The sequence below is a fragment of the Labeo rohita genome, chromosome 24 (assembly GCF_022985175.1).
Source record: "Labeo rohita strain BAU-BD-2019 chromosome 24, IGBB_LRoh.1.0, whole genome shotgun sequence".
In the NCBI taxonomy this organism is placed as follows: domain Eukaryota; kingdom Metazoa; phylum Chordata; class Actinopteri; order Cypriniformes; family Cyprinidae; genus Labeo; species Labeo rohita.
The window spans coordinates 7313983-7341231 of record NC_066892.1 but is presented as its reverse complement, the minus strand read 5'-3'; the positions used below and the strand labels follow the sequence as shown (position 1 = coordinate 7341231).

The 27249-nt window shown below is 34.0% G+C and overlaps 2 protein-coding genes across 2 annotated transcripts; both read right to left on the bottom strand.

Annotated features, from left to right (window-relative positions):
- Nucleotides 1-230: 230 nt before the first annotated feature.
- Nucleotides 231-5849, bottom strand: LOC127156162 (holocytochrome c-type synthase). Its single transcript, XM_051098901.1, has 7 exons — nucleotides 5753-5849; nucleotides 4429-4563; nucleotides 4210-4343; nucleotides 3975-4123; nucleotides 2332-2451; nucleotides 1609-1695; nucleotides 231-1520 (listed from the first exon to the last, which is right to left on the bottom strand). The coding sequence occupies exons 2-7, from the start codon at nucleotides 4547-4549 to the stop codon at nucleotides 1322-1324; spliced, it is 810 nt and encodes a 269-aa protein (XP_050954858.1). The 5' UTR covers nucleotides 4550-4563; nucleotides 5753-5849; the 3' UTR covers nucleotides 231-1321.
- Nucleotides 5850-8000: 2151 nt separating this feature from the next.
- On the bottom strand, nucleotides 8001-25065 carry tlcd4a (TLC domain containing 4a). Its single transcript, XM_051098005.1, is given in 8 exon segments — nucleotides 8001-10451; nucleotides 13169-13242; nucleotides 20367-20417; nucleotides 20419-20462; nucleotides 22222-22280; nucleotides 22435-22524; nucleotides 24709-24878; nucleotides 25009-25065. Coding segments are annotated over 7 exon segments (789 nt in total). The 5' UTR covers nucleotides 24864-24878; nucleotides 25009-25065; the 3' UTR covers nucleotides 8001-10135.
- Between the last annotated feature and the right edge of the window lie 2184 nt (nucleotides 25066-27249).

The following is a 27249-nucleotide window of genomic DNA, read 5'->3' as shown; positions in this document are numbered from 1 at the left end:
GTAAGAATGCAAACTGGTTCATGACTTTTTCATAAAATTGTTACAGGCGGATTTGTGTTTGAGCATGATGGTGCAACCTTCATGACCCTCATTTAAATCATGGGTGACTATGGATATGATCACTAGTAGTCACTATCACTAAAACTGATCACATTTTTTGAGGCAAGGGCACCACCTGCTGGAGTAATCTGGAAAGTGACAGCCAAGTAAAACTAAGTGAAACATGTAGCTACTCATGTCAAGACTGTCAGTTTACTTATTGGAATTAAAATTTGGTACAGGTCATATTTAAAACAAATGAGTTGGGTTACAATTATTAAAGAATTTGAGAAATCAGGGGAAAATATTTAAAAAAACACTCTCACTCAAAGACAGCAGTTCAGCATACATAAACACATACAATAATAAATCAGTTCAAGCAAAATAATTAAACCCAAACAGTACCCTGCTGAAAGAAACAACTTAAACCAGCCTAGGCTGGTCTTAGCTGGTCAGCAGGCTGGTTTTAGAGGGGGTTTTGACAACTTCTATAGCTGGTCAGCTTCAACCAGCTTATGCTGGTTTTAGCTGGGGGTTTTTCAGCAGGGTTATGAGAAATATTACATCATTTTAAAGCTAAACCCAGTTGCAGTACGAATATGACCAGCTGAACAAGGGCTTTTAATTTAAAAAAAAAAAACAACACACACACACACACACACACACAACAGGATTTCATACACATCATCGGATCAATCATATTCACAAGCAAAGACCGCTGAACCATTTCACTGAACATCAAATGCTAACAGCTGCCAATCACTCTCAACATGAGCTAGAACACTCACTAATCAGCTTTTGAAAGTTGGAATTATAATTTGTTGCAGGTCAGATTTAAAACAAATGAACAAATGACATTTAATCAGAAAAAAATCGAGGGAAAATATTTCAGAAAAACTCACTCAAAGAGAACATAATTAGCAGCACTTTAGCACACAAACAAACTGAGACTCAATAATCAGCCTTTGAGAGAGAAAAACAACCAGTGGATATGTTTGACCTCTGAGTAATATCAGATAGCAAGCTTTCCAGTTTGATAACCTTCACTCAACAAGCAGAAAAAAAAAGAAACGCTTGCTGATGATGAGTTCAGAACCTCATAAGAAACACTGATTCACTGTGCTCTCCAATAAAGAACACTCACATCCTTTAAGTCCATCAATGTGCAATAGTTTGCAAAGATTCATGTTTACACTCAGAACTAGCACACAGATTCTAGTATACTGGTATTGAATAGTCTGTGATGTCTTATAGTGGTGCAGAACTGTTATAAAGATGGATTTTATGATGTCCAGCGCCACAAGGCCACCCTCATCCGATCCCAGACGGCCTGTAGAGAGTCGAATGCCGGACGCACATCCAGGATGGAAAACTGGTAGGTGTCTTTATTAATATCCCCATCGTAGTAGTCAATGACATATCGGACTTCCTTTCCGCACCGGTCTACAATCCAATCGTGACGGTCGTAAGGCAATTCATATCTACAGAGAAAGTTAACAGAGAAATCAAGCATTCTGCAGATTTTTAAACACATCCTCGTAAAGAGATATAAACATGTTTATATCTCACCCCATCCAGTGACGTATTCTGGCTCTGGGCGAGAACTCTTTGGCTTTACCCCCGAATCTCTTCAAAGATGGACCGCATGGACACTCGCTGCCAGAAAAACAAACATGTGTTTGAAACTAACAGTAGTCGAGGGCGTTATGATGATTCTTGCGTACTTGGCAGTTTGTAGAAACAAAGCAGATCACAGTGTGATCACAGTGACCATCAAATGACAAACAGAAGGCGACTAACACGATATTATCACCTCGCTTATTTGACAGCAGCAGGGCTGCAGAGGTGATGATGAAGCTTTTAACTGATTAAAATGTGTTTGGCATCACAAGTTACTTTATTATGTATCACCATTATTTCTGCTAACAATTTAAACACTTCATTAGACCACGTTGTAATACAGTCTGATATGCTAGCTAAGGTTGAGTTTCTTAAAAATAGAGAAAAAAAAATTTGTAAAATATTATTACAATTTAAAATAACAGTTTTCTACTCAAATATATTTTGAAATGTAATTTATTCCTGTAGTACTTAGTACTTTTTTCAGGATTATTTAATGAATAGAATATAATTAAATTTAAATAAAAAAAATTGTTTGATTTCTTTTACTTTTGATTGATTTAATGCATTCTTGCTGAATAAAAGTATTAATTTCTCGTAATAGAAACACTTTTTAACACAGTATGCTCTCAGTCATTGCTCATGTGAAAGTGAGAGTTGTGTTGCAGTCACCTGGCGTGCAGCGCTTCCCACTTTAGGATTTCCTGCCAGGCTTGATCGTTGTTACGATTGTGGATCTGGATTATATTGGTCATGTCTTCTGGAGCAAGACTGTCATCCTTCCAGCGCCACCTAGGAAAACAACAAATAGCAATTAGCTATTTACAGTAATTCAGAACAACAAAAGACAGATTTTCCTTCTAAAGTCTTTTCTGAACAGTATCAAAACAATAGCTCTTTTTTAAACTTGTGCCTATCTAGACAACAAGAGTATGCACAGCAACAAGCAAAGTGGGGAAAAAAAAAAAAATATTTAAGATGCAACTGAACCAAGAAAAATGTTAATTATAAATATTTTATTTAAATTACCATTTATATTTTTACACATTTTACACATTTATTTTACTTAAAAAAAAAGCATTTAAGTAAGTAAAAACATGAATAAAGTAAATTATATATAATACAGGAATAATAATAATAATAATAAAAATACTTTTTGAATACCGTTCAAAAGTCTGGGGTCAGTATGTTTTGTTTTTTTAATTAATACTTTTATTCGGCAAGGATGCATTAAATTAATCAAATGTGATATATTTCTGAAGAATCATGTGACACTGAAGTCTGGAGTAATGGATGCTGAAAATTAAGTTTTACAGGAATAAATTACACTTAAACATGCATTACCAGTCTGATTTTTTTAAATGTTTTTTTTTTTTTTAAGTATTATTTGATGAATACAAAGATCCAAAGATCAGCATTTATCTAAAATAAAAAGCTTTTAATAATACTTTTTTAATAATAAATAAGTCAGTATGATTTTATATTTCTTATTTTAATTTTTTGGGAAAGCAATTATAGAAATTAATAATTGTATTAAGCAAGGATGCTTTAAATTAAACAAGAGATGAAAACACATTTATAATGTCACAAAAGAATTCTATTTCAGAGAAATGCTGTTCTTATAAACTTTCTATTCATCAAAGAAACCTGAAGAAATACTACTCAGCTGTTTTCAACATCATTATCATAATAATAATAATAATAATAATAATAATAATTTTTGGTGTGACTGGAGAAAGGATGCTAAAAAATCAGCTTTAAAAATCACGGGAATAAACTGCATTTTGAAATATATTCAAATAGAAAACAGTTATTTTAAATTGTAAAAATATTTCTAAATTTAAATGCAGTCTTGATGAGCAGAAGAGACTTCTTTTAAAAAAAAAAAAACATTATAAATCTTACTGTTCAAAAACTTTTGACTGGTAGTATATTTTCAAATACAAAGCAGATATTTTAAATTGTAATAATATTTCACAGTATTACTGTTTTCACTGTATTTTTGATCAAACAAATGCAGCCTTGGTGAACATAAGAGACTTCTTTCAAAAAACAACATCAACAATATACTATCATCAAATCATACTGGAATTAATCTATTTGTATGCCATGTAGAGTTGGAGTTTCTTGGCCTTGGGAAATGATGTACAGTTTTTTTCTATCTAGGTAATCAAGTTACAGCACTCACAGGCTTCCTGAAGCTAAGCCAAATGGCATATCTGGTCTACTTAGAGCTCTCCAAAACATAAACAGGACACATGTCTGGTTGTACTGAAAACATAGATTTAGTAATAGAGACATAAAGGTAAACTCACCCTTTCCGCAGCATGGCATTCCAAAACATTTGTTCAGAAGGATAAACCCAGTGCTGGTCTGTGCCTGATCGTGGGATTTTAGACTCCTCTCTTTTCACAGACAGAGGGAACGGCTGGTCCGGGGCGGGCACCTGATTTGGAGGTGGCATCTGTGGGACACACATGAGCAACATTAACACACACAAGCCGAAACTATTTAATAGAGCGTCACCTTACTGATGGATGCCCAACTCACCATGTTTGTGGGATCAATGGCTCCTTCAGAAGCTCTCATGGGACATTCGACAAACTCATAAGCTCTCTCCTGATGTGCTGGGCTGGGCGGCGGCGTCTGAGCCTGATGCATCGGGCACTCAGGAGGCGGAGAGCCTGGGTTTGTATTACACATTATGAATTAATATTACATAAAATGCATGGATATCAAGATCATGATAACAGATGGTGCATGACTCACTTTTAGGGGGCTCTTGATGCATGGGACACCCAGGGGGTGGGGATGCCCCACCAAAATGAGGAACTGGCATTGCAGACTGTGCCTGAATAGTAGGGGCTAGACTGGATACAGATGCACCCATGATGAACACCAACCCTAAAGAGATCAAGAGATCGGGGACATTGAGAATCAAGCAGATCCTGTTGCATCATAACTTGTGTAAACAAATGATGCGTCAGAAATCATTCTAATATGCTGATTTGCTGTTCATTATTTATTTTTTTCAGTATTCTTTGATGAATACAAAGATCCAAAGATCAGCATTTATCTAAAATAAAAAGCTTTTATAACATTATACACCACACTATTCAAAAGTATGACTTTATATGTTTTTATTTTATTATTTTGGGAAAGCAATTATAGAAATTAATAATTTTATTAAGCAAGAATGCTTTAAATTAATCAAAAAAGATGAAAAACACATTTATAATGTCACAAAAGATTTCTATTTTAGATAAACGCTGTTCTTCTGAACTTTCTATTCATCAAAGAAACCTGAAAAAAATTCTACTCAGCTGTTTTCGACACAATAAAAATAATAATTTTTTTTTTTTCTTTGTGACTGGAGTAATGATGCTAAAAATTCAGCTTTGAAATCACAGAAATAAATAACATTTTAAAATATATTCAAATAGAAAAAGTTATTTTAAATAGTAAAAATATTTCAAAAATTCACTGTTTTAGCTGTACTTTGGATCAAATAAGCGCAGGCTGTTTCTTTAGAAAACATTACAGATCTTGACCGGTAGTGTATATCACAAAAACAGACTACGTAAGTATTACAAAATACTACAACATGATGTGAGAAAATTTGATGTACCATATCTTAATATATGCAAAAATATATCTTCCTCATACAAAGCTATCACAACGCTTCATATGACAAGGAATATGTGGTATGAACTTCTGTTATAGCGTGTTTTAGTCATTTTTGGCTCTGGTCACCATACAGTTTCATTGTTTGAAAAAGAAATATTTCATAGAGATTCAGAACAACATTTCATTACGTTTATTACTCTTTTAGCAGACATATGGCGAGTACGTATAAAATATGATAACATACATACTATATTTAAAAATGTCTGACTTTTACCAAACCTAAAATGTAAGAGTTACAAAATAAGTTATTCAACACCCTTCATACAGTTATGTAAAGCAACGTAACTGAATACCAAACAACATATTCCTCTAAAAACCCTTTAATTATTACGTAAACAGCGTTTTAAATATCTAGATATAATAATATCGCTCACTAAAGGTTTACAAATATGACAGCTTAACTCACCTTTCTGTGTCTAATGTGAGGATCGGACGCTCTGCAATGTCAACGTGCACCGCTACTTCCGCTTCATCCAGCATGCACTGCGTGCGGGGCGGGACGAATAGGTTACGTAGCTCATGAATATTAATGAGGTTATAAAAGCTCGCTTAATACCACGTTCCCTTTTCTGTATTGTATATATTTGTTGAATATCCGTTTAACAACGTGTGCACTAAAACTAGTCAGTTGGAAGAATAATTAATGAAATTATAATACATTAAAGAGATATTTCAAGCTAAAATGAAAAATCTGTCATTAATTACCCTCATGAAGTTCCATGACCTTAAGCAGGTTCATCTTCGGAACACAAATTAATATATTTTTGATGAAATCTGAGAGTTTTCTGACCGATGTCCTTACTACATTTCTGTGTCTGGCAACATTTCAGTTTCATTGCTGTCTATGCACGGTCAGAAAGCTTTTCATCAAAAATATCTTAATTTGTGTGCTGAAGATGAACGAAGGTCTTACGGGTTTGGAACGACATGAGGGTGAGTAATTAATAAAAGAATTTTCCTTTTTGGGTGAACTATCACTTTAAATTGCAAGACATACAGAGGGTTTTCACAATGAGTTAGGGATGGGCGATACCTCCAATTTTTTTTCGATCCGATACCGATATTTTCAAGCCAAGTATCGTCGATATCAATACCGATACCGATATCTCTAAACTAAACTGATCTTTTAAATTATTAAAAGAATAAAATCAGTAATTATACTTACTTAATATTATATTTGAAAGTCATGTGTTTTAAACATTTCATAAGCATTTTTTTTTTTTTTTTTGGATAACACTGTCAGAAATAAAATGTACTAAAATTTTGTATTTTAGCTCTTGTACAAAGGTGTACCTTGGAGGGTACCTGATGAAAAACAACCATGGTGTTACATAAGTAATGTGTAATAATAATAATAATAATAATAATAATTATTATTATTATTATTATTTATTACCATGGTTTTTGCTACAAATATTATGGTTGAAATAATGTTCCTGTAGTGTTAACCATGGTAAAAGGAAGCAAGCGAAAAGAGAGAGTGTTAGCCATGGTAAATTTGTTGTTACTGCAGTTTTACTACAAATACTGTGGTTACTGTTGCAAACTGTGTTCTTTTGTGTGTGTGTAAAAAGCTGCCAGGTCAAACTTTAGAACAAATTGTTTCTTACAGACAGCAATTACAGGATATAACAACCAATTTGAACTTTTAACAACCAGTTTAAATAAATTTACTTACACAAACTAGCCTAATTAAAATAAATATTTCATGTACACTATACTATTCAAAAGTTTGAGGTCAGTATGATTTTGTAATGTGTCTTTAACCATGCTAACCAAGGCTGCACTTATTTGGAAAAAAACAAAACAAATAAAAAACAGCAAGATTGGGAAAATGAACAATTAAAATAACTATTTTATATTTTAATATATTTTGGAAAATGTAATTTAAAAAGCATCTGTGACCAAAGCTGAATTTTCAACATCATTACTCCAGTCCTCAGTGTCACATGATCCTTCAGAAACCAGAATCCTTCAGAAACGTCAGTATCGAAAGTATCGATATTTCAGGATCGATCCGCCCATCTCTACAATGCGTCATTATTTGGCTATTTTGGCGGCACTTAACGTAAACAATGCCACTGAGCTGAGCTAAACTCATATACTGATTATTACTACTGCAAATGGTCAATTATTGTCATGTTTTGGGCTGTACTAATCAATCAGGCTGGGGAAAACATTTGGAGTACTATAGACTTCCAAAAGTTATAAGAAATCAAGAAGTAGAGTGCAGAATAATTGTCTAAAGAAATAAAAGACATTTATGGTTGGCCAAACTGAACCAGGATTTCCAGGGCAAAGAATCTTGACAACATTCATGTTTGTTTTTATCATTTCCAGTCAGGTAGGTGAAATATTAGGCTAATATCTTAAGTAATACTACTTGTACGGATCTTTACCACCTATTAACTTTAGTTTGTCAAAATGTTGTGCCCGTTCCTTCCCATTCTCTATATAGTTTAGAAGCTTCCACACATTTTTTCTGTGGTTTAGACATAATAAATTAGCAGAATGTATTCAGTAGTACGTTAATCGTGCAGTCCATGCTGTTATTTACATCCGGGTAACTAACCAAATCGTGACGCAAGTGCAAACCCTCTACTAAACCAACACAAAGGCTTCACCATAAAAAGGACATACAAAATCATCATGGATCAAAATGAACATATTGCTTTATTGAGGCAAATGGCATAACGAAAGTGAAAAAGTAAGACAAGTGAAAGAATAAACATGTTTGAAAAGAGCTGTTGTGTCATTCCTCAGGTACATGCACTTTCCTTCAGCATATGGGAAGTTGATCCCTGTGTTCACCGTAGTAACAAATGTAAACCTTTATATGGCAACAATTTCCTGTGACATTAGTGTATGGAACGCTTCAGTAATAAACACACACACAGTCATGATATTGTGCAGTTACACATTCCATAAATAAAACATGAATGCTGCGGAACACTGAAGGTTTGGATCTTTATGCATTTAAAAGACTTTTTAATATCATTTCGACCAAAAACATGACATGAACTATTCACAGATTCATAAGTGCTTTCTTGGAAACAACCTGCAAGGTTTTGAAAGTTAATTTACATTGAGTGAACTCTTCCCTTCTTCTCCTGTCCTTGTTTCAGATTACACTTGAACAGTGTTACAATGCGTGTTCGCCCGACTGTTTTTTTTTCTATTTACTTACGGAAATATGTACGATTAAGTACAGCCATTCTTACTTTTGACCTTTGGTTGTAACATTGGCAAGAACAAAAAGATACAACAATCAAAGTGATAGTCATACATCCTATACATGACCTTACAATGAACCATGTGCTACAAAATGACACTGGAAGAAGTAAATAAAAGACGTTTATTTAACAAAACCAACAAAAAAGGCATTTTGAATGATTGAATACAAAGGCAAAAAAAAAAAAAAAGACAATGGATTCCTGTATATCTCATGCCAATAAAAGACAAGTCTTCATAGTTCTGGCTCTCATAATATCGCATTTCAAAATTCAAGTACTTAGTTCATTAAAAACAGAACTGCTTTAAAATTGTTTCCACGCAATTCGCGGTCTTTCATGTAGTCTATTTTAAATCAATAAAACTCATGCTCTCACATCCGTGCCGCCACTGAATGCTTGTGTACAGAATATTCTACACTAAATTCGTCATACATAGTGACAGTGAATTTTAAAATGAATTCATAAAAGTATCTCTGTATTGTGAATTCTCTCATACGCTGTAGTATATCTACTCAGATACAATGACGACTTTTATATCTCTCCGTTAAAAAATAATAAATATGTCGTAGAAACATTACCATGCTGTCCCAGTGCAACACTGGTTCAATAAATTAGGGTACGATGCAGGAAAACGATCCGACGTTGAGTCATCCTCGAATTCGCGAGCTACGCTTCCTTTTAAAACATTTCCAAATCATAATCATTTGCGTTCAGCATTGATCGGATACACTGTACATCAACGTAATTAAAATAATTACCGTATGCTCAATAAAATTTCTATGTACAATGCAAACATTCAGAGAACAACATCGCCGCATGCAATTAACTGTACAGTGCGAACAAAGTGTGACGTCCGTTTCAAGCGGAATCTGAACTGAATCTGGACTGAATCTGGAGTGAGTGTAAACCGGGTTGATTCTTAAAAACAGCTTCTATTACTGCTCATTTTGTGTATATATATAAAATATTTCGCCTGTTTAACCCACAGTAGGACCTCATTGGTGCATCCAATAGAATATCTAATGCATCACAAGTACGTGACATTGATTTTCCAAGAGATTCTTGTTAAGCACACTGATCCAGATTGCTGATTTTCCTCGTTTAGTGCAGTGCAGTTGTGTGGACGAATCGTTCACAGTCAGTATTCGCGGCTTTGAAGTAAACGTGAACATCAGGTGACTGACCTCTTGGCCTCTTTGCACAGTACAGCGATTGAGAGCGAGGGACTGAACTTTTGATGAATAAATAATGTGGTTTGCCTGCCCACAGTTTAAAATTAAAACCAAACTAGTTAAAATACAGTTCAGCCGGTGGTCTCGAACAGTGCATTTTATGCACTTCTGGTGTACAGTTCAAAACAAACAAAACAAAAGTGGACGGCCAGTCTTTTCTGGTGCACTAAATCTCAATTTCCTCAGAGTTTTGGGTCTTAACTCTGTTTAATATTGCTCTGGGGTGTTTTCGAAGTCTTTACCGGTCACTATCATGCTGTAGCGTCCCATGAAGACCCTGTCCGTGAGCAAGTGGTGTAAAATTCAAATATTCTTTCTTTTCCCTCAATCTGTTTTTCCGTTCTCCTGGCTCTCAGGTTTGGCTTTCCGGCTGGAACGCAGGACTTTGTAGCAGCCGCGGGCGATTTTATGCATCCACATGACGTTCATGATGTCCAGACAGATGCTGGAGAAGATCCAAGCGCCACGGCCTCCGAATGAGACCTTGTAGAAGGCCTCCGTGCCGTACACCGAGCACATTCGGCTGTAGTATACCGGCATGACGGCGATCCGCACCAGGAAAAACACGAGCGCCATCAGTACCCCGTTTGCCATGTTGGGTTTGGAGGCTTTGGGGTAACCTAATACTTCAAAGAACCAGCTGGAAAACACAGGTGAGCAAAGTGATATCTTGTAAACGAGTTTACAGTACTTTCGCAACATTAACCTGTGACATTTGTGAACCTAGACCACAAAACCAGTCATAAGGTTACATTTTTTGAATATTTATACATCATCTGAAAGCTGAATAAATAAGCTTTCCATTGATGATGGTTTGTTAGGATAGAGCAGCATTTGGCCAAAATACAACTATATGAAAATCTAGAAAAGGGGAAAAAAAAAAAAAAAAAAAAAAAAAATCAAAATATTGAGAAAATCACCTAAAGTTGTCCAAATGAAGTTATTAGCAATGCATATTACTATCTTCACGCAACATGACCTTTGCTTAATATCCTAATGATTTTTGGCATAAAAGAAAAATCAATAATTTTGACCCATACAATGTATTTTTGGCTATTGCTATAAATATACCTGTGCTACTTTTGATTGGTTTTGTGGTCCAGGGTCACACTTCTTATTAAAGATAACATGAAATGGCATTTGAAAGGAATGGTTCACTCAAAAACGAAAGGACATCCAAGATGTAGATGAGTTTGTTTCTTCATCTGAAGAGATTTAGAGAAATTTAGCATTACGTCACTTGCTCACCAATGGATCCTCTGCAGCGAATGGATGCTGTCAGAATGAGAGTCCAAACAGCTGATAAAAACTTATAAGTAAATCACTCCAGCCCATTAATGGACATTTTGTGAGTTTGTGATAAATCCAACATTAAGTTTTTTTTTTTTTTTTTCAACTTCAAATCATTGAAATCATTCTCCATTGAAAAAGCTGGTATAGTCTGAATCAGAAGAGGAATATGCAAAGATTAAATAAGCAGATATATTCAGGGTTCGTACAGATAAAATGAAATTCCAGGACTTAAGGACTTTTCAAGCACTACTTTTTTGATTTAAGGACTTTAATCAGATATTTCAAATTCTAAAAAATAAATAGATAAATAAAAATATAAATATATTTAATATAAATATAAATATACTATATTTAATATAAATATACTAATAAAAATTATAAAAATAAAGTGAAGCACATGCGAAGTATTACTATTAAAGTATTATAAATTAAACGCAATTTTCTTAATGGATTTGTATTTGTGTATACTTTCTTTTTTCTTTGTTTGGATAACTGTACTCCCTTAATGGTTTGATGTTTTCTACTGTTTAAGAAAAAAAAAAAGATTTGTGTAATCGCTCCGAAATCCTGATCTGAATCAAAAGATTTGCGAACCCGCTCCGAAGCTCTGATCTAAATCAAATTATTTGCAATCCATGCTCTAAAGTCCCTATCTAAATAATGATTCGCAAACAATCATTTCAGGACTCGGCGCAGATCGCGAATAATTTGATTGGAACTTTGCGTATCGTGAATCATTTGATGTAGATCAGAAATCAATTTAGATCAGATTTGATTCACAAACCTGTTCCAATCTAAATCAAATGATTCACGATACGCAATTTGAAGTACCGATCTGAAACAAAGAATTAACGATAAGCGATCCGTATGGAGCACTTTGAATCATTTTGCGACACAATGGTTTAACTGTTTCAGAGTTCCAAAAACTCAGTTTCACCCATCACTTTTTAAAATCGTTACAAATCGCGGTGTTAAAATTCGAAAAAGAATGGCTCTTCAAATGTGATTGTGTTTTTGATAGTAAAACGCTTGAAATTAATGATCAAAGTAACCAGAGTGAATCGACTGGAACTGTTCCAGCATAAATGACTCAATTGATTTGGTTCATCTGTTCCTCTTTTCACATCTTTAACCACATTTACTCAACACTGTCAGTATAGTGATAGTTTTCTGACATTACCGGAAATAAGCAAAAAAAATATGATGTTTTTTGAACTGCGTGAATTTTGTATGCTTAATGACAAAATTAAACGCTAATTTAGATACATTTTCTTTCAATAATTTAAGCACTTTTTAAGTTCCTCTTCAGGAATATTGTCATTTTTAAGGGTTTTCCAGGCCTTCAATTTCAAAAAGTCAAATTCAAGTACCTTTAAGCAAGTACCTTAAGCACAAACCCTGCATATTGATGGATGTGAGAGAACAACAGGAGATGGCTTTTTCACTGGAGTAAACATGATTATGGACTCATTTTTTGGCCAGAAGCAACTGGTTAAACTTAAAATGCCTTAATTATGGATTTGTTTCTTGCAAATTTGCAGATTTTTGCTTCACAAGTAGTTAATTGATGGATTGGAGTCATGTGTGGAATATTGTGATGTTTATAATCAGCTGTTTGGACTCTCATTCTGACGGCACCCATTCACAGCAGAGGATCCACTGATGAGCAAGTGATGTAATGCTAAATTTCTCCAAACCTGTTCTGATGAAGAAACAAACTCATCTACATCTTGACTGGCCTGAGGCCAAATACATTTTCAGCAAATTTTCATTTTTGTGATTTTTACTTTGGTAAGACAAATAAATCAAATAATGCTAAAACAACAAATAATCCTGGAAATATTACAGCTAAGTATTTTTCACTGCCCAATAGGTCAGCAAAAATGTTTACAATAACATCAATACAATAATGAATCCACACAATAAAACGGGAAACATTTAAGAAACTAAATAGCGTTAATTCCGATCTCATGTTGTCTTTAATGGCTTCAAGACGTATGTGGTGGGCAAAACCACAAAGTTCGCCCGTTAAATATTTTGTACTTGAATCAGCCAAATACCTACCGTTGGTTTACACATGGTGTGGAAAACTCTGCAAGCAGACGGAAGTTAGCAAAATAAGGCAACATTCCTTGACCCTGGAAACACAAGGTGAAGAACAAACAAACAATGACACAGACACGAGTTATAGAAAAGCACAGCCTCATGAATCAGCTCCAACACTCTCAATATCTCCTGCTGTCAGGCACCCACAGTAATTGCTTTGGTGCTGAGTTATGATATTTCACTCTGACAGACATAACAAAAGAGTAAAGAAAAAAAAACGAAAATAGAAAATAGGGTTGCATGGATATAGTCACTCTATTAATATAGGAATTATTTTAAGATCAAACAATGTCCTTCAGCATTTATTTGTCTATATTTAGTTTGTTATTTTCAGTGGATATGTACAAGTTATAAATGACTTACTATTGCAATGTAAGTAAAATTGTACACTTGTACGTATGGAGGAGCAGAATGCATGATCATATAAGTGATTGTTAATATTACGTCAACTCTATTAATTTGTTAAAAACATCCATCATGAAAAAAAAAGTCATTTTCAATTGTGTATTAAATTCAGATTAAAACAGAATATACAGTTGAAGTCAAAAGTTTACATGCACCTTGCAGAATATGCAAAATGTCAATTATTTTACCAATACTTCTTTTATAAAAATATTTTATAAAAAATAAAATACCAAACTGCTATTCTGCAAGGTGTATGTAACTTTTGACTTCATCTATATTAGATTTCAAACTGAACAAAACTTTTTTTTTGTTCAGGTTACCGTCCTTTGTCATTTTGAAGTCTCTGTTTTAATTATTGTAAATGGATAACAGAATAAAGATTTAACAATTATAAAATTAAAAGCCAAAACTGTGCTGTCAATAATAACAGTCCACATTTCAAACAAGCCACATTGTTATCAGGCACATACAGTGGGGTCCAAATGTCTGATACCACTACTGAAAAAACTTCCATTTCGACTTCTTCACTACAAATTATAGTTATATATAACATTTTATTACATAACAATTAAAGCTAACCCAGGAATTAAGACTTGTATGGCTCTTACTGAAACATGTAGTAGAAAACACATAAAAGAATTAACATTACTTTTAAAAAATCCACATCGCTTCATACATATTTTGGACTATGGGGGTGTCATTATTTTGATGACATGATGGCACTCGGTGAGCTACTGGCACTACCTGTTGCCATTGTTACTACTTGATTCTTAATACTATGTTGTTACCTGAATGATCCACAGCTGTGTTTTTTTGTTTAGTGACAGTTGTTCATGTTCATTTTTCTTCAGAAAAATCCTTCATTCTTTAGTTTTTCAGCATTTTTGTGTATTTGAACCCTTTCCAACAATGACTGTATGATTGTTCGGTTTTCAGTTGTAATTTTCAGTCAAAAGGCAACAAGAGAAGCAACGCAAGCCTTTACTGCTTTCGTAGCGATAAGAAGAGGAGAAAAGAATGTGAAGATGCCTGCGGACGAATAAACTTCCTAAAGACCTGCGTCTTTGTTCTCTCCAGTTCAGCCCTGATGCCTTTGAGGCTTTTAGTAGACCACCTACTGAAAGAGTTTACAAATGGCAGAGACAAGAAATGCTAGATGCCATCCTGGCAGGATGTAAACATGTTGGCGCTTGTCATGACGTTGCAGCCACTCAAGGAGTTTGTCAGCATTAATTTCACACGATATCCAGGGGCGTTTAGACTCCTTGCGTGGAAAATCGATGGTACAGCATTTGGTTTAAGCCTGCGCTTATATCCATTGCCACTTGTTAAAGGAGAAGTCCACTTCCAGAACAACAATTTACAAAGAATTTACTCACCCCCTTGTCATCCAAGATGTTCATGTCTTTTTGTCTATAGTTGTAAAGAAATGATGGTTTTTGAGGAAAGCATTTTAGAAATTTTTTTTTCATATAATGGACTTCAATTGAGCCCTCGATTTTGAACTTTCAAAAAGTAGTTTAAATGCAGCTTCAAAGGGCTCTAAACAATCCCAGCCGAGGAAAAAGGGTCTTATCTAGCGAAACGATCAGTCTTTTTTTTTTTAAATTTGTATACTTTTTAAGCACAAAAGCTCGGGCAGCACAGCTCTTGGATGCGTGTCCACGGGTCGTTCTTGAACAATTCGTTCATTTTTAATGAATCTTTAATGTGACTCACGAAGAACGAGTCATCTCGGGGGAGTGATTCATTCAGTCGCGCATACGCAACATCCTATTAGGTTCTGTACTGGAATTAGTTCACCTGTTTCGAGTCTTCGGGTTTTTCAAGTCGTTCGTTCATCTTATGGGGCTGTCACGTGATGCTGATTTTGTTAAAATGAACGAAATGACTTGTTTTGTTCATTTTGCTGAACATTTTGCTTAAAGGTCTGAGTCAGTAAAATGATCCGAACTTCCCATCACCACTACGAATCACGTCTAAGTTCATCGTCTGTGTACTCCGGCTAAAAAAAAAAAGTTGAGTATGGCGAAAAACTCCATCTTATTTTCCTACAACTTCAGAATCGTCCGACACATTGTACCTTTTTGTTTGTAAACAGCGTTTGACTTACTTGCGTTTCCTTAGTCTTTGGGCATTCGCTTTGTAAACACTGGGTCTGTAGATCTGCCTACATTTGGCGTGACCTTTCGACATGATTCAATACGTAGCGTCATAAACGCGCATCCCAGAGCCTGTGCTAGACAAGCTTTTATGCTCAAGTATACACATTTTTGTTTTCCGAAAAACATGACCGATCATTTCGCTAGATAACCCTTCTTCCTCGGCTGGGATCATTAAGAGCCCTTTGAAGCTGCATTTAAACTACTTTTCGGAAGTTCAAAACGGGGGGCACAATTGAATTCCATTATATGAAGAAAAATCTTGAAATGCTTTCCTCAAAAACCATAATTTTTTACAACTGAAGACAGAAAGACATGAACATCTTGGATGACAAGGGGGTGAGTCAATTATTTGTGAATTGTTGTTCTGGAAGTGGACTACGCTCTTTCAGTAGCTGTGCTCATCATATCAGCATTTTATTTTCCCGAGTCGTGTTGCGCAAGTAGCTCACCATTTGGTGCAATCGAAATAATGGCGCCCCCCATAGTCCAAAATATGTATAAAACGATGTGGATGTTTTATATAACGTAAATCTTTCATGGGTTTTCTACTACATATTTCAGTAAGAGACATCATTTACGTTATAATAAAACCATGCAAGTCTAAATATCTGGAGTTCCCTTTAAAGTGAAAAGTATTTTGTTAACTTTTTTTGCAACAGCAATTCCCAAGCTGCATGATTTCCACAAGTTTGTTTAAAACCTGCTGATCAAGTTGTGGATGATTTGAGAATGATCCAAAAAACATCCTGTTCACGTTTACATGATGAGTCACATTTTTTTGATTATGACTTAAAAATAGTTCAGAATCTCAAATGGACAGTTCCCCTGAAAACTAAATTCTGCCACCATTTACTCATAATCAAGCTGTTCCAAAAAGATATTTAAAAGAATGTTGGTAACCAACTGACAGAAGCCATTGAATTCCATAGTTTACTACTGAAGTCAATGGCTACCGTTAACTGTTTGGTTACCAACATTCTTCAAAATATCTTCATTTGTCATTTTTCCAAAATGCTAATACTTCATTTCTAAACAAAAACAAAATCCCAGATTTGTAATGTGTTCTCAGACTTTCGGATCTCACTGTATAAGTGCAGCAAGGGTCAGCCATGCACATTCTGTCAGAAAATGAAGCCTTTTACAGCCTTTCCTTGCAAAGCAAGGACCTATTCCAATGAAACGTTCCTCTCCAAACCAGTTTTGACATTATCATTCCTATAGCAAGAGAATAAACATTTGGCATCTCCATAACACACTTACCTTAAGGGCTGCAATTAAAACACACATTAGCCTACTTACTGCAAAATGGACCATAAAAAAAACAAGAATAAAAAAATAAATTAGGTAGGCTAGCAGATGCATGCTGGTACCCCTAGGTACTGGTAAGTCCATACTGTAACTGGGCTTCAGTAACTGCTCAGAGTTCCATAACAGCAGGACAGCAGACAAGACAGGAGAGAGTCCATCTAGATCAGCCAAGCCTATAGCCCTCATCTCTTAACCCGACTAACAGTGACACTGGTAGTTTTTGCATGAAGGGTTTTGCTGGTCAGAGGAAGTGAGGCTGCGTTATTCAAGAAGTCATGTTAGGTGGGACAGAGACAGACTGACAGACAGATTCTTGGAAAAAAAGGTGCAGAAAAAATGCAAAAAGAACGAACGACACAGAAGCAGCAACAACATTTAAGACTCGTTGGACATGCACTATGAGAAACAAATCGCACGACACATAATTAATTCGATTTTATCCTACTTCTTTAAAAAAAAACACCTCTAACAGTTTGATAGACTGTTAAAGATTACATGTCAGTGCTAAATATAGCAAAACGCGTTTGTTTCATAATATGAAGCACAATTATTAAACACTGAAAAGCTTGATGAGGTTTATTATGCCGTTTTAAAAATAAGGCGAATTTTATAATTGAATCTTAGAAAAAAAAAAGTTTTTTAAGCGCTAACAGCATTTCTAAACACAGGAAACAATAACAACGAATGACATTTCCAACGACAGACTTAATTACTCAGTGAGACCCAACAGAGACTTCCAGCTCCTTGTTAAATTACATCTATCATCTTGCAGTAATTTAGAAAAAAGGCTTGAAATGGCAGTCATAAAAGTGACCAGTGACAGTATGGTCTACATCCTGACAAACAAAATGCACGTTCAGGTTTGAGGCGATCCTCAAAGTTGCATTAAATCAGTGCAAGGTAACTGTAGGGTATATAAGCAACAGTAAAGCCATTAATATCATCAGTCGCTGCCCCAGATGCATTTTTAGGAATTTTTAGGAATGCATTTTTTTTTTGTGTGTGTGGCGTGGGTTTTCAGAAATGAACTTGGAAGGGCAATAAACAAGGCCACTAGATGTCATTTGTCATGGTCATTTCACAAAGGAGGTGCCTTTTGAGTTATTGTCGTATGTATTGTAACTAGAGGTGTGTAATGTATCTGTGACTGCAATAAAATGATTATTAATATAGATGGCAGAATTACAGCTGATCTTGAGTAATAATACGGTACAATATATTTGATGTTCATTCATGCATTTAGTTAACACAGCGTGCAAGCATAACCCAGAAAAACAAGTTAACATACCAGGTCGCTCTTACCTATTAAAACTTAATATATTAAATTAATATAATTTATTAATCAGACTTTAACCAAACTAATATGCAAAAAGTATACTTAAATATATTTACTTATCTAAGAACTTGATTAATAAAATATATATGTGTGTGTGTGTAAAATATTTTAAATTAATTATTAAATAAATATTATATATATATATATATATATATATAAATATTATTTCAAATGTCTTTTAATTCTTTATTTTAATTATGTATATGCAAATATTTAAATATTTACATATATTTAATTATTGAAAAATAACACATAAATAAATAGATGTTTAATTATTTAAATATTATAATTATTTTAAATTATGTATTTTATATATATATATATATTCAAAATATTTAAATATTTAAATAAATATACTCAAAAATTTATTTATAATATGCAAAATATATTTAAATATTTAATTTAAATAAGTAATTCTTAAATATATTCAATTATTTAACATGTATTTTAATAAATGTATTTTTATTATATATGTATTATATATATATATATATATATATATATATATATATATATTTTTTTTTTTTTTTTTTTTTTTTTTTTTTACATAATATATGTGCAAAACATTTACATTATATATTTAAAAGAAATATTTAAGTACTTAATAATCGTAATTTTTTTCCCGATTTTCAGCTTTTTTTTTGTTAATGAATAATTTTATAGTAATTACAATAATTTCAAATAATTTTATAATTCATTACAAATAATTTTAATAAATGGGTAATTAAGCAAAATAAAATGACAAAAATTAATTGGAAATCATTCTTGATTTTAAAGGGAGCACCATTGCGTCAACCGTTACCCCGTTACTGAAATTTCATCTTATTAATTACAACATATATTAATACACATTCGTTTAGATTAAAATGAAAATACTACTTATCATAATTTATTAACCTATTAACAACACATTCTTCATCTGGTATGTTGTTTTACTGTTTTTACAGTATACCAATCTGGTAAACCATTACTTATCACCTTTTTTAAGGCACCCGTTTTCCAGAATGACCCATGCCAAACAACTGAGCATCAACTGATGCTATTTCAAGTGTTTAGTTTCATTTCTTACCTAAATTCTGACTAATTTCTTTAGGCACAAGTAACAACCTGTGCAACTAAATGTGCAGTTATTTAGAATTCAGTTGAGGACCAGATCAACCTGTTATTCAGCAAAACCTTCTCAAATCGTGAGTGTGGATCAGCCCAACAAACAAGCGCTTTCTCGCTGTTACTCATCCTGCAGTTGAGACGTGGATGTTAGGTTTTAGAGGGGAGAGAGAGATAGTTTAGGAGGAAGATCGGCTCAAAGCAGGGGAAGGTATCAGAGCATGCACACAGGAAACCCTCCAACGGCACCACAGGAGCATCGACACATGCACGCAATCCAATCCGGTCCAGTCTGGGCCGAAAGCCGGCCAGAACTGACCGATAGAGTTGCTGAAGGGGGTCAGTGAGGTAGAGGAGGAGTTGAGGAAGAGAAAATGGACTTCTGCATAACCGTCAATGAGCATTCCATGCAAAAAATACCATCATCATCATCATAACCAATCAGCTACAGAACCTGGTGACCTAGAGGGTAACCGTACAACTGAACCAAGAGTGAACAGTAGTGGCCTCAGTGGTGTAGACTAGTGGTTAAAGATCTGGGCTGGTAACTGCATGCTAAATAGGGATTCGTTTCTAAGAAGCTGTTTACACAAGAGATGTTACTGTGTTCAAAACTAGACAGAGCACAACAAAACGGGACAGAATGACTAAAGCCATGCACTAACAGGGACTTTCAGCTTCTGACTATTCTGTTTCTCTGTTTAGCACTATACGTGAACCAGGGAACACAGAGCTTTCAGCACCAGCTGCACACCTGACACTACCACTGCTCACTCTTGGTTGTCTCTTTCCCATCTTGCCTGCATGTTCTGTTATGGGACAACAGGGAACTCACCAGTACATAGTAGTAAGCATACAATGCTGCCAGGTGGTGGATTACAAAAAAACTTGTCTCCTATTGCTCTCCAATAGTAAAATATAAGCAGCAGATCTGGAAAACACAGAAAAAAGGCATTAGAGTCAGAACTACTTTAAGATATATGAATTTAACTGTTTTAATTTAGCATGGAAGTATAACTACTAACAATACAGCCTACCAATAATATACCCACATCTCACAAGAAAGCATGGCATCTATTTTAATTTAGATTTAATTTATTTTATTTAGAGAAAAATTTAACACAAATATATCTCATAAGAAAGCATAGCATCTATTTTAATTTTGATTTATTTTAATTAATTAATTAATTTTTTTTTCTTTTTTAGAAAATTTTAACAAATATTTCATACCTTTATTTTCTTCTATTTTCTTGTCATTTTTCTCTTTATTTATTTTGAGAAAATATAACAACGTTTTATACCTTTAATGGCTGTAAGGCCATTTATTTTATTTTACATTATTTATTTTTTATTTAGAAAATCTTAACACAAATATTTCATGAACCAACAAAATTGAAAAGGCATACCATAAAATACCATAAAACATTTTTTATAAATTGAAATAACTTGATGGCTGTGAGTATTTTGTTTTATTTTTTATATTTATTTTATTTTAAGAAGATTTTAACACAAATATTATATAAACTAACTAACTAAAAATTAAAAGACATAGCATAAAAAAAGTAATAAATTGAAATAAAAATAACTCTATGGCTGTATTTTATTTTATTTTGAGAAGATTTTAACATAAATATTTCATGAACTAACAAAAAAAGAAAAGTCATAACATAAAACATTTAATTTTATTTTACATTTTAATTTGAGAAAATGTAAACGTATTTCAAGAAAAAACAAAAATGAAAAGGCATACAATAAAATACCATAAAAACATTTTTTATACATTTATAAATCTAACTTGATGGCTGTGAGTATTTTATTGAATTTTTTTATTTTATTGAATTGTATTTTATTGTATATTAAGAATTTTTCTAATTTTAACACAAACATTTCCTGAACAAACAAAAATGAAAAGGCATACCATAAAATTGAAATAAATATAATTTGATGGGTGTGATTATTTTATTTTATTTTAATTTATTTTTAGAAAATCTTAACACAAATATGTCATGGCATACCATAAAATACCATAAATATATTTTTTATAAATTGAAATAAACATAACTTGATGGCTGTGAATATTTTATATTTTATTTTATTTGACTTTATTATTTTATTTTGTGAATTTTGTAAAATTTTAACAAATACTTCATGAACTAACAAAAATAAAAAGGGATACCATAAATTACCATAAAACATTTTTTTAATAAACTGAAATAAATATAACTTGAAAAACTGAGACTTGATTAATAATAAATAATATTGTCTTATTTGTTAATATTACTTAATGGGCTGGCTAACAATAAGCAATATAGTTTTACAGCATTTTATTCATTTTTGTTAAAGTTAATAAAAATATAATTGTTAATTGTTTGTTCACAAAAGTTTTCATTTGAAAAATGTATTAGAAAATGTTGTTCATTGTAAATTACTGTTAATGAAAGCTTATTGTGATCAGTTACTAACGAACAAGTCAAATTTCACCTTATGTACATTAAGTACATAAATGCATTAGTCAATGCATTAAAAAATTAATATTAATTTTCATATCAAACTTATTATTATAATATTATATATAGTATATACAGTACTAATATTATCAATAAACCTCTAACTGTCCCCAAAATATCTTCCCATTCCCATGCATTATGCAGCTCTCCAAACACTATGAGACATCTGCCGTAAACTCTCACCAGATATGAGGTAGCCTGTAGTAATGCTCACGTTTATCTTCACCAGAGTAGGATCTCCCCTGTTGTGGTAAAGTGGAGGACAAGGAACTGAGATTACTGCAAGATCATCTAACAACAGTTACTGAAAGCGTTCTGCTCATCTATAAAGAGCAGCGCTTTCCCAGCATGCCCTGCATGCAGTGTGACGGGTCGGTTTGACGGCAAAGCGCTCACCATACGGGGTCCTGATTGACGGCCTCATCGAAGAACAGGATGTAGAGGCAGAAAAGGCCGACCAACAGGGCGTGGAGCGTGGACACGGTCCTACAGACACAAAGGTTTAATTACAAATGGGAACAGTGTTTACAGTGGTTTGCTTCTCACATAAAACAATGTCTAGTTGAAACAATCGAAACGGAGCAATTGACTGCTGTCAATCAAATCAGCACTGTGTGTCCTACATATAAAGATCTCATCCAGCTGGCTGTCCTCTTGACAGCCTGCTGAAATGAGCATTATCGCTGCCATCTTCATCTCTTGCCAGTTTCTTTACGCATATACAGACGTTAGTGATTTTGAGCGTCAGCTTACAACCTGCTCTCCACAGCATAATTTTCTGAGAAGGGAAATATTTGAAGCGCCGCTGCGAATCCAGCAGAGATATTCAACAAGAGAAATTGTATTGTAGTTTGACTCCTGATTAGATGACTCTTATGAGCCAGTGAATCAAAAACAGAGTGCAAAAAGCATCTAAATGATTCTGGAATGAATGAATCTTTTGAGTCCTTTTTAGTGAATCACAACCTTACAGGGCTACCAGTGTAATCCGATTCCTAAACAAATTAGTCTTACAAAGCAGGCTCAAAACATACAATGACTTAAGTAATGACTTAATATTTTGAGTCGGTTCATTTTTGGGAATCAAAACTAAGTGACCAGGACAGTTCCTAAAAGAATGACTCTTATGAGTCTGTTCTTCTTAGTGAATCAAAAACATCTGTTAAGGAATCATTTAGACAGACCTGTTTGCACTGAATGAGTCACTTGGCACAGTTCTTCTCAGTGAATCAAAGCCATATGGTACAACCAGTGTAATCTGATTCCTAAACAAATTACTTCAGCTGGCCGTTTTAGTAAATCAAAAACATACAGTGCAACCAGTTGTCTAAATGATTCCCAAATGAATTAGTTCTTTGAGTGAGTTCTTTTTAATGAATCAAAACCACACAGTGCAATCAAACTAGTCGGATTCCTAAACAAATGACTCTTTATGAGTCTTTATGAGTTTTTTTAAGTGAATCAAACCATACTGGATTCAACCAGTTTTCTAAATGATTCCTGAACAAATAATTATTTTCAGCTGGATCTTTTTTTGTAAATCAAAACCATTCAGTGCAACCAGTTATGTAGATGATTCCTGAACAAATTATTCTTTTGAGCCAGATCATTTTGGTAAATCCAACACATACAGTGCAGCCAGTTGTCTAAATGATTCTTAAGTAAATTCATGTTTTAAGTAAGTTCATTTTAACGTCATTAACTTAATTAATCATTCAAAAAATGAATTTGTCTTGATTAACTTTCCTATTAATCATTCAAAAACAAAGTGCAACTCGTTAAGTGATTCCCAAATGAATTTGTCTGATTCCTGAACAAATGAGTCTTTTGAGTTGGATCTTGATTGCAAATCAAACACATACAGTGCAAATAGTTATGTCTAAATGATTTCTTAATCAATTAGTATTTTGAACAATTTTCTTTTTAATGAATCAGAACCACACAGTATAACCAGTGCAGTTTGACTCCTAAACAAATGACTCTTATGAGACAGTTCTTTTTAGTGAATCAAAACCATACAGACATAGTCTTTTGAGATGGATTTTTTTAGTAAATCAAATACACAAAATGCAACTAGTTATGTCTAAATGATTTCCAAATGAATCAGTCATGAGCCAGTTGTTGTAATGAATCAGAATCTGACCAGTTTTCTAAATGATTCCTGAACAAATGAGTCTTTTGAGTTGGATCTTGATTGCAAATCAAACCCATACAGTGCAACTAGTTATGTCTAAATGATTCCCAAATCAATTAGTCTTTTGAGCGATTTTCTTTTTAACGACTCAAAACCAAACAGTCCAACCAGTGCAGTCTGATTCCTAAACAAATGACTCTTATGAGCCAATTCTTTTTAGTAAATCAAAAGCAAACAGCTTTATCAGTCTTCTAAATGATTCCTAAACAAATGATTCTTTTGAGCTGGATTTTAGCAAATCATTTTAGCAAATCAAACACACCATCAAACTATTTATGTCTATGTGACTCCCAAATGAATTACTCTTTTGAATCAGTTCTTTGAATGAATCACAATCAGTAAAGATTCCAAAACAAATTACTCTTATGAGCCAGTTCTTTTTAGTGAATCCACCTCATACAGCTTACAATTACTCTATTGTATTTAAGAAGGTAACACATACAAAGAGAAATGCGGCACAGATCATGTTTGTGTACCTTGAGTTCCACTCGATCTTCTGTTTGTGGGTGAGTTTGAGGAAGCCAGGGCTGATTCTGGATGACGCCCAGGGGCTCACGCTGTGAAAGAGCCACTGGAAGGTGCAAAAACTCACCACCGCGATTAGCAGGATCAGCTGGCTGAAGGGGTCCATGGCCACCCGACCCCACTGCAACAGAAAGAGCAGAAAAACACTTGAAGGCACTTTACAGTAAAACACAAACACCCATGCCCTGTTGAAATCACACTCACAGGAGAAAGTAAAGTAAATGTTTAACAGACATGCCCTCTGCCATTACTGTGTTAGCGAGGAGAAGTAAATGAGGTGATGCAAAGCCCACGTCTCTATCTGAACTGAAGCTAATAAAACTAACACAGGCTGTGGGAAGGACTGAAATTATCAGACTTTATTTAAAGCATCATTGGTTGATACTAATGCTGCCAGGTGTGATGCAAGTGTCGGTTGACCATTCCAAAACACTATCCAAAATCTCAAATATGTTACACATCCCGGTTGCACAACTGTTCTGGAGTAAACAACAGGATTCTGTTGTCATAAACAGCACAATACGTAATCCCTTATAACGGCACAAATCATACTGAGCATACATCTAAATGTCAACCTTCTCCTAATCACACGCTCAAACAGTTCCTCTCGCAGTCTTGTGCTGTCACTGTGTCCCAGAAAAAACAAGTCTGTCCCCTTTGAAGCACATAGTTAGGAAGCAGTGATCCATAATGATAAACCTTGGGCCAAAATAATCACAGTGTTTCAACTAGGTCTAGCAGGAGTGAATCAGCACAAAGAGCAAAAGACATACAGTAGATCACATTCACGCTCGCACTTCCTGTAGAAAGTGTCTTTCGTACTCTCTTAGAAAAAAAAAGGCACAAAAGTACAAGAGCAATACCTTTTCATAATACCATTTTGGTACTGATATGTATAGGACCATTTAGGTACTAATATGCATCTTTAAGTTACCAATATGCACCCTTTAGGGATAAATAAGGTACAAAGGTGTACCTTTTGAAAATGTACCGCCCCAGCGACAACTTTTGTACCCTTTGTCTGTGTGTATATGGTTATTCAATGGAGAAAAAGTCACTGGGGTTAATGTTCAAATGGCTAGCTGAACTTATGCCATAACCTTTCCTTTGTAAACAAGCATTTAATTCACTGTATTATTAAATAAGTGTATGTATGTATATGTGTGTGTGTGTGTGTATGTATGTGTGTATATATATATATATTCATTTATTTATTTATATTTATAGATTTTTTCTCCCACCCCTAATAGATATATTTTTTTTTCTTCCCCTCACTACCAGTCAAAAGTTTTTGAACAGTAAGATTTGTTTTTATGTTTTTAACGAGCTACATTCTGCTCACCAAGCCTGCATTTATTTGATCCAAAGTACAGCAAAAACAATACAATTTTGAAATATTTTTACTGTTTAAAATACCTGCTTTCTATATGAATATATTTTAAAATTATATTTATTCCTTTGATTTCAAAGCTGAATTTTTAGCATCATTACTCCAGTCACATGATCCTTCAAAAATCATTTTAATATGCTGATTTGCTGCTCAAAAAACATTTATTATTATTATGTTGAAAACAGCCGAATAGAATTTTTTCAGGTTTCTTTGATGAATAGAAAATTCAGTAGAACAGCGTTTATCTGAAATATAAATCTTTTGTAACATTATAAAAGTCTTTATAATCTATGGGATTATTTTTGTGCCAATAAGAATGAACGTAACTTTATAAAACTGAACGTAACTTTCCAAGAAACTATCAAAAATATGCCACTGCAAAAGAAGAAAAACACAATGAAAATGAAAAGATGAACTCAGTCGCACGAATTTAACATGCTCTTCAAATATGCTTCATTCTTTGTTAATGATTTTCAAAGAATCGTTTTCACGAATCATGGATTCTAAATGCGTTGCCGCAGCTTTCGCTTGCGCTTCGCAAATTTTCGTTTGCTGTTTTGGCACAAACCTCTCGTGGGGGCGGGCTTAACAGCGATCTACTCTTATTGGCTAATGAGCTTTTGATGGACAGTTGCTCTCTGACCTGGAAGCACAGACGGTGACGTCAGTGGCGCGCATATTGGAAAGTTGTTGCGGTGTGCAATACGTCGTGCTTTGTTTATAGAAACTATCAGAACTGTTGCACACTGTACATGAATAAAACTTTTATCGATGTTATTGATTAACGTTACTTTAGCAACACGAACTTACTTCAAGCTGCCCTGAGGGACAAGCTGAGGTGGAAGATGATGCCGCTCCGTGTCTCTCCTGGGAGCTCATCTTTAGAAACTAAGAGACGACCATAGGTGAAATACTAATAACATTAATACTTAATATAAACAAAGCACGACGTATTGCACACCGCAACAACTTTCCAATATGCGCGCCACTGACGTCACCGTCTGTGATTCCAGGTCAGAGAGCAACTGTCCATCAAAAGCTCATTAGTCAATCAGAGTAGATCGCTGTTAAGCCCGCCCCCACGAGAGGTTTGTGCCAAAAC

Bases quoted from the DNA above. Each gene is read 5' to 3' on its own strand.
- LOC127156162 (XM_051098901.1), bottom strand. From the start codon at position 4,549: ATGGGTGCATCTGTATCCAGTCTAGCCCCTACTATTCAGGCACAGTCT. The intron at 4,124-4,209 runs GTGAGTTGGGCA...TGTGTCCCACAG, and splicing joins CCATTGATCCCACAAACATG to ATGCCACCTCCAAATCAGGT. The intron at 1,696-2,331 runs GTGACTGCAACA...TTTTTCTGGCAG, and splicing joins TGGGAAGCGCTGCACGCCAG to CGAGTGTCCATGCGGTCCAT.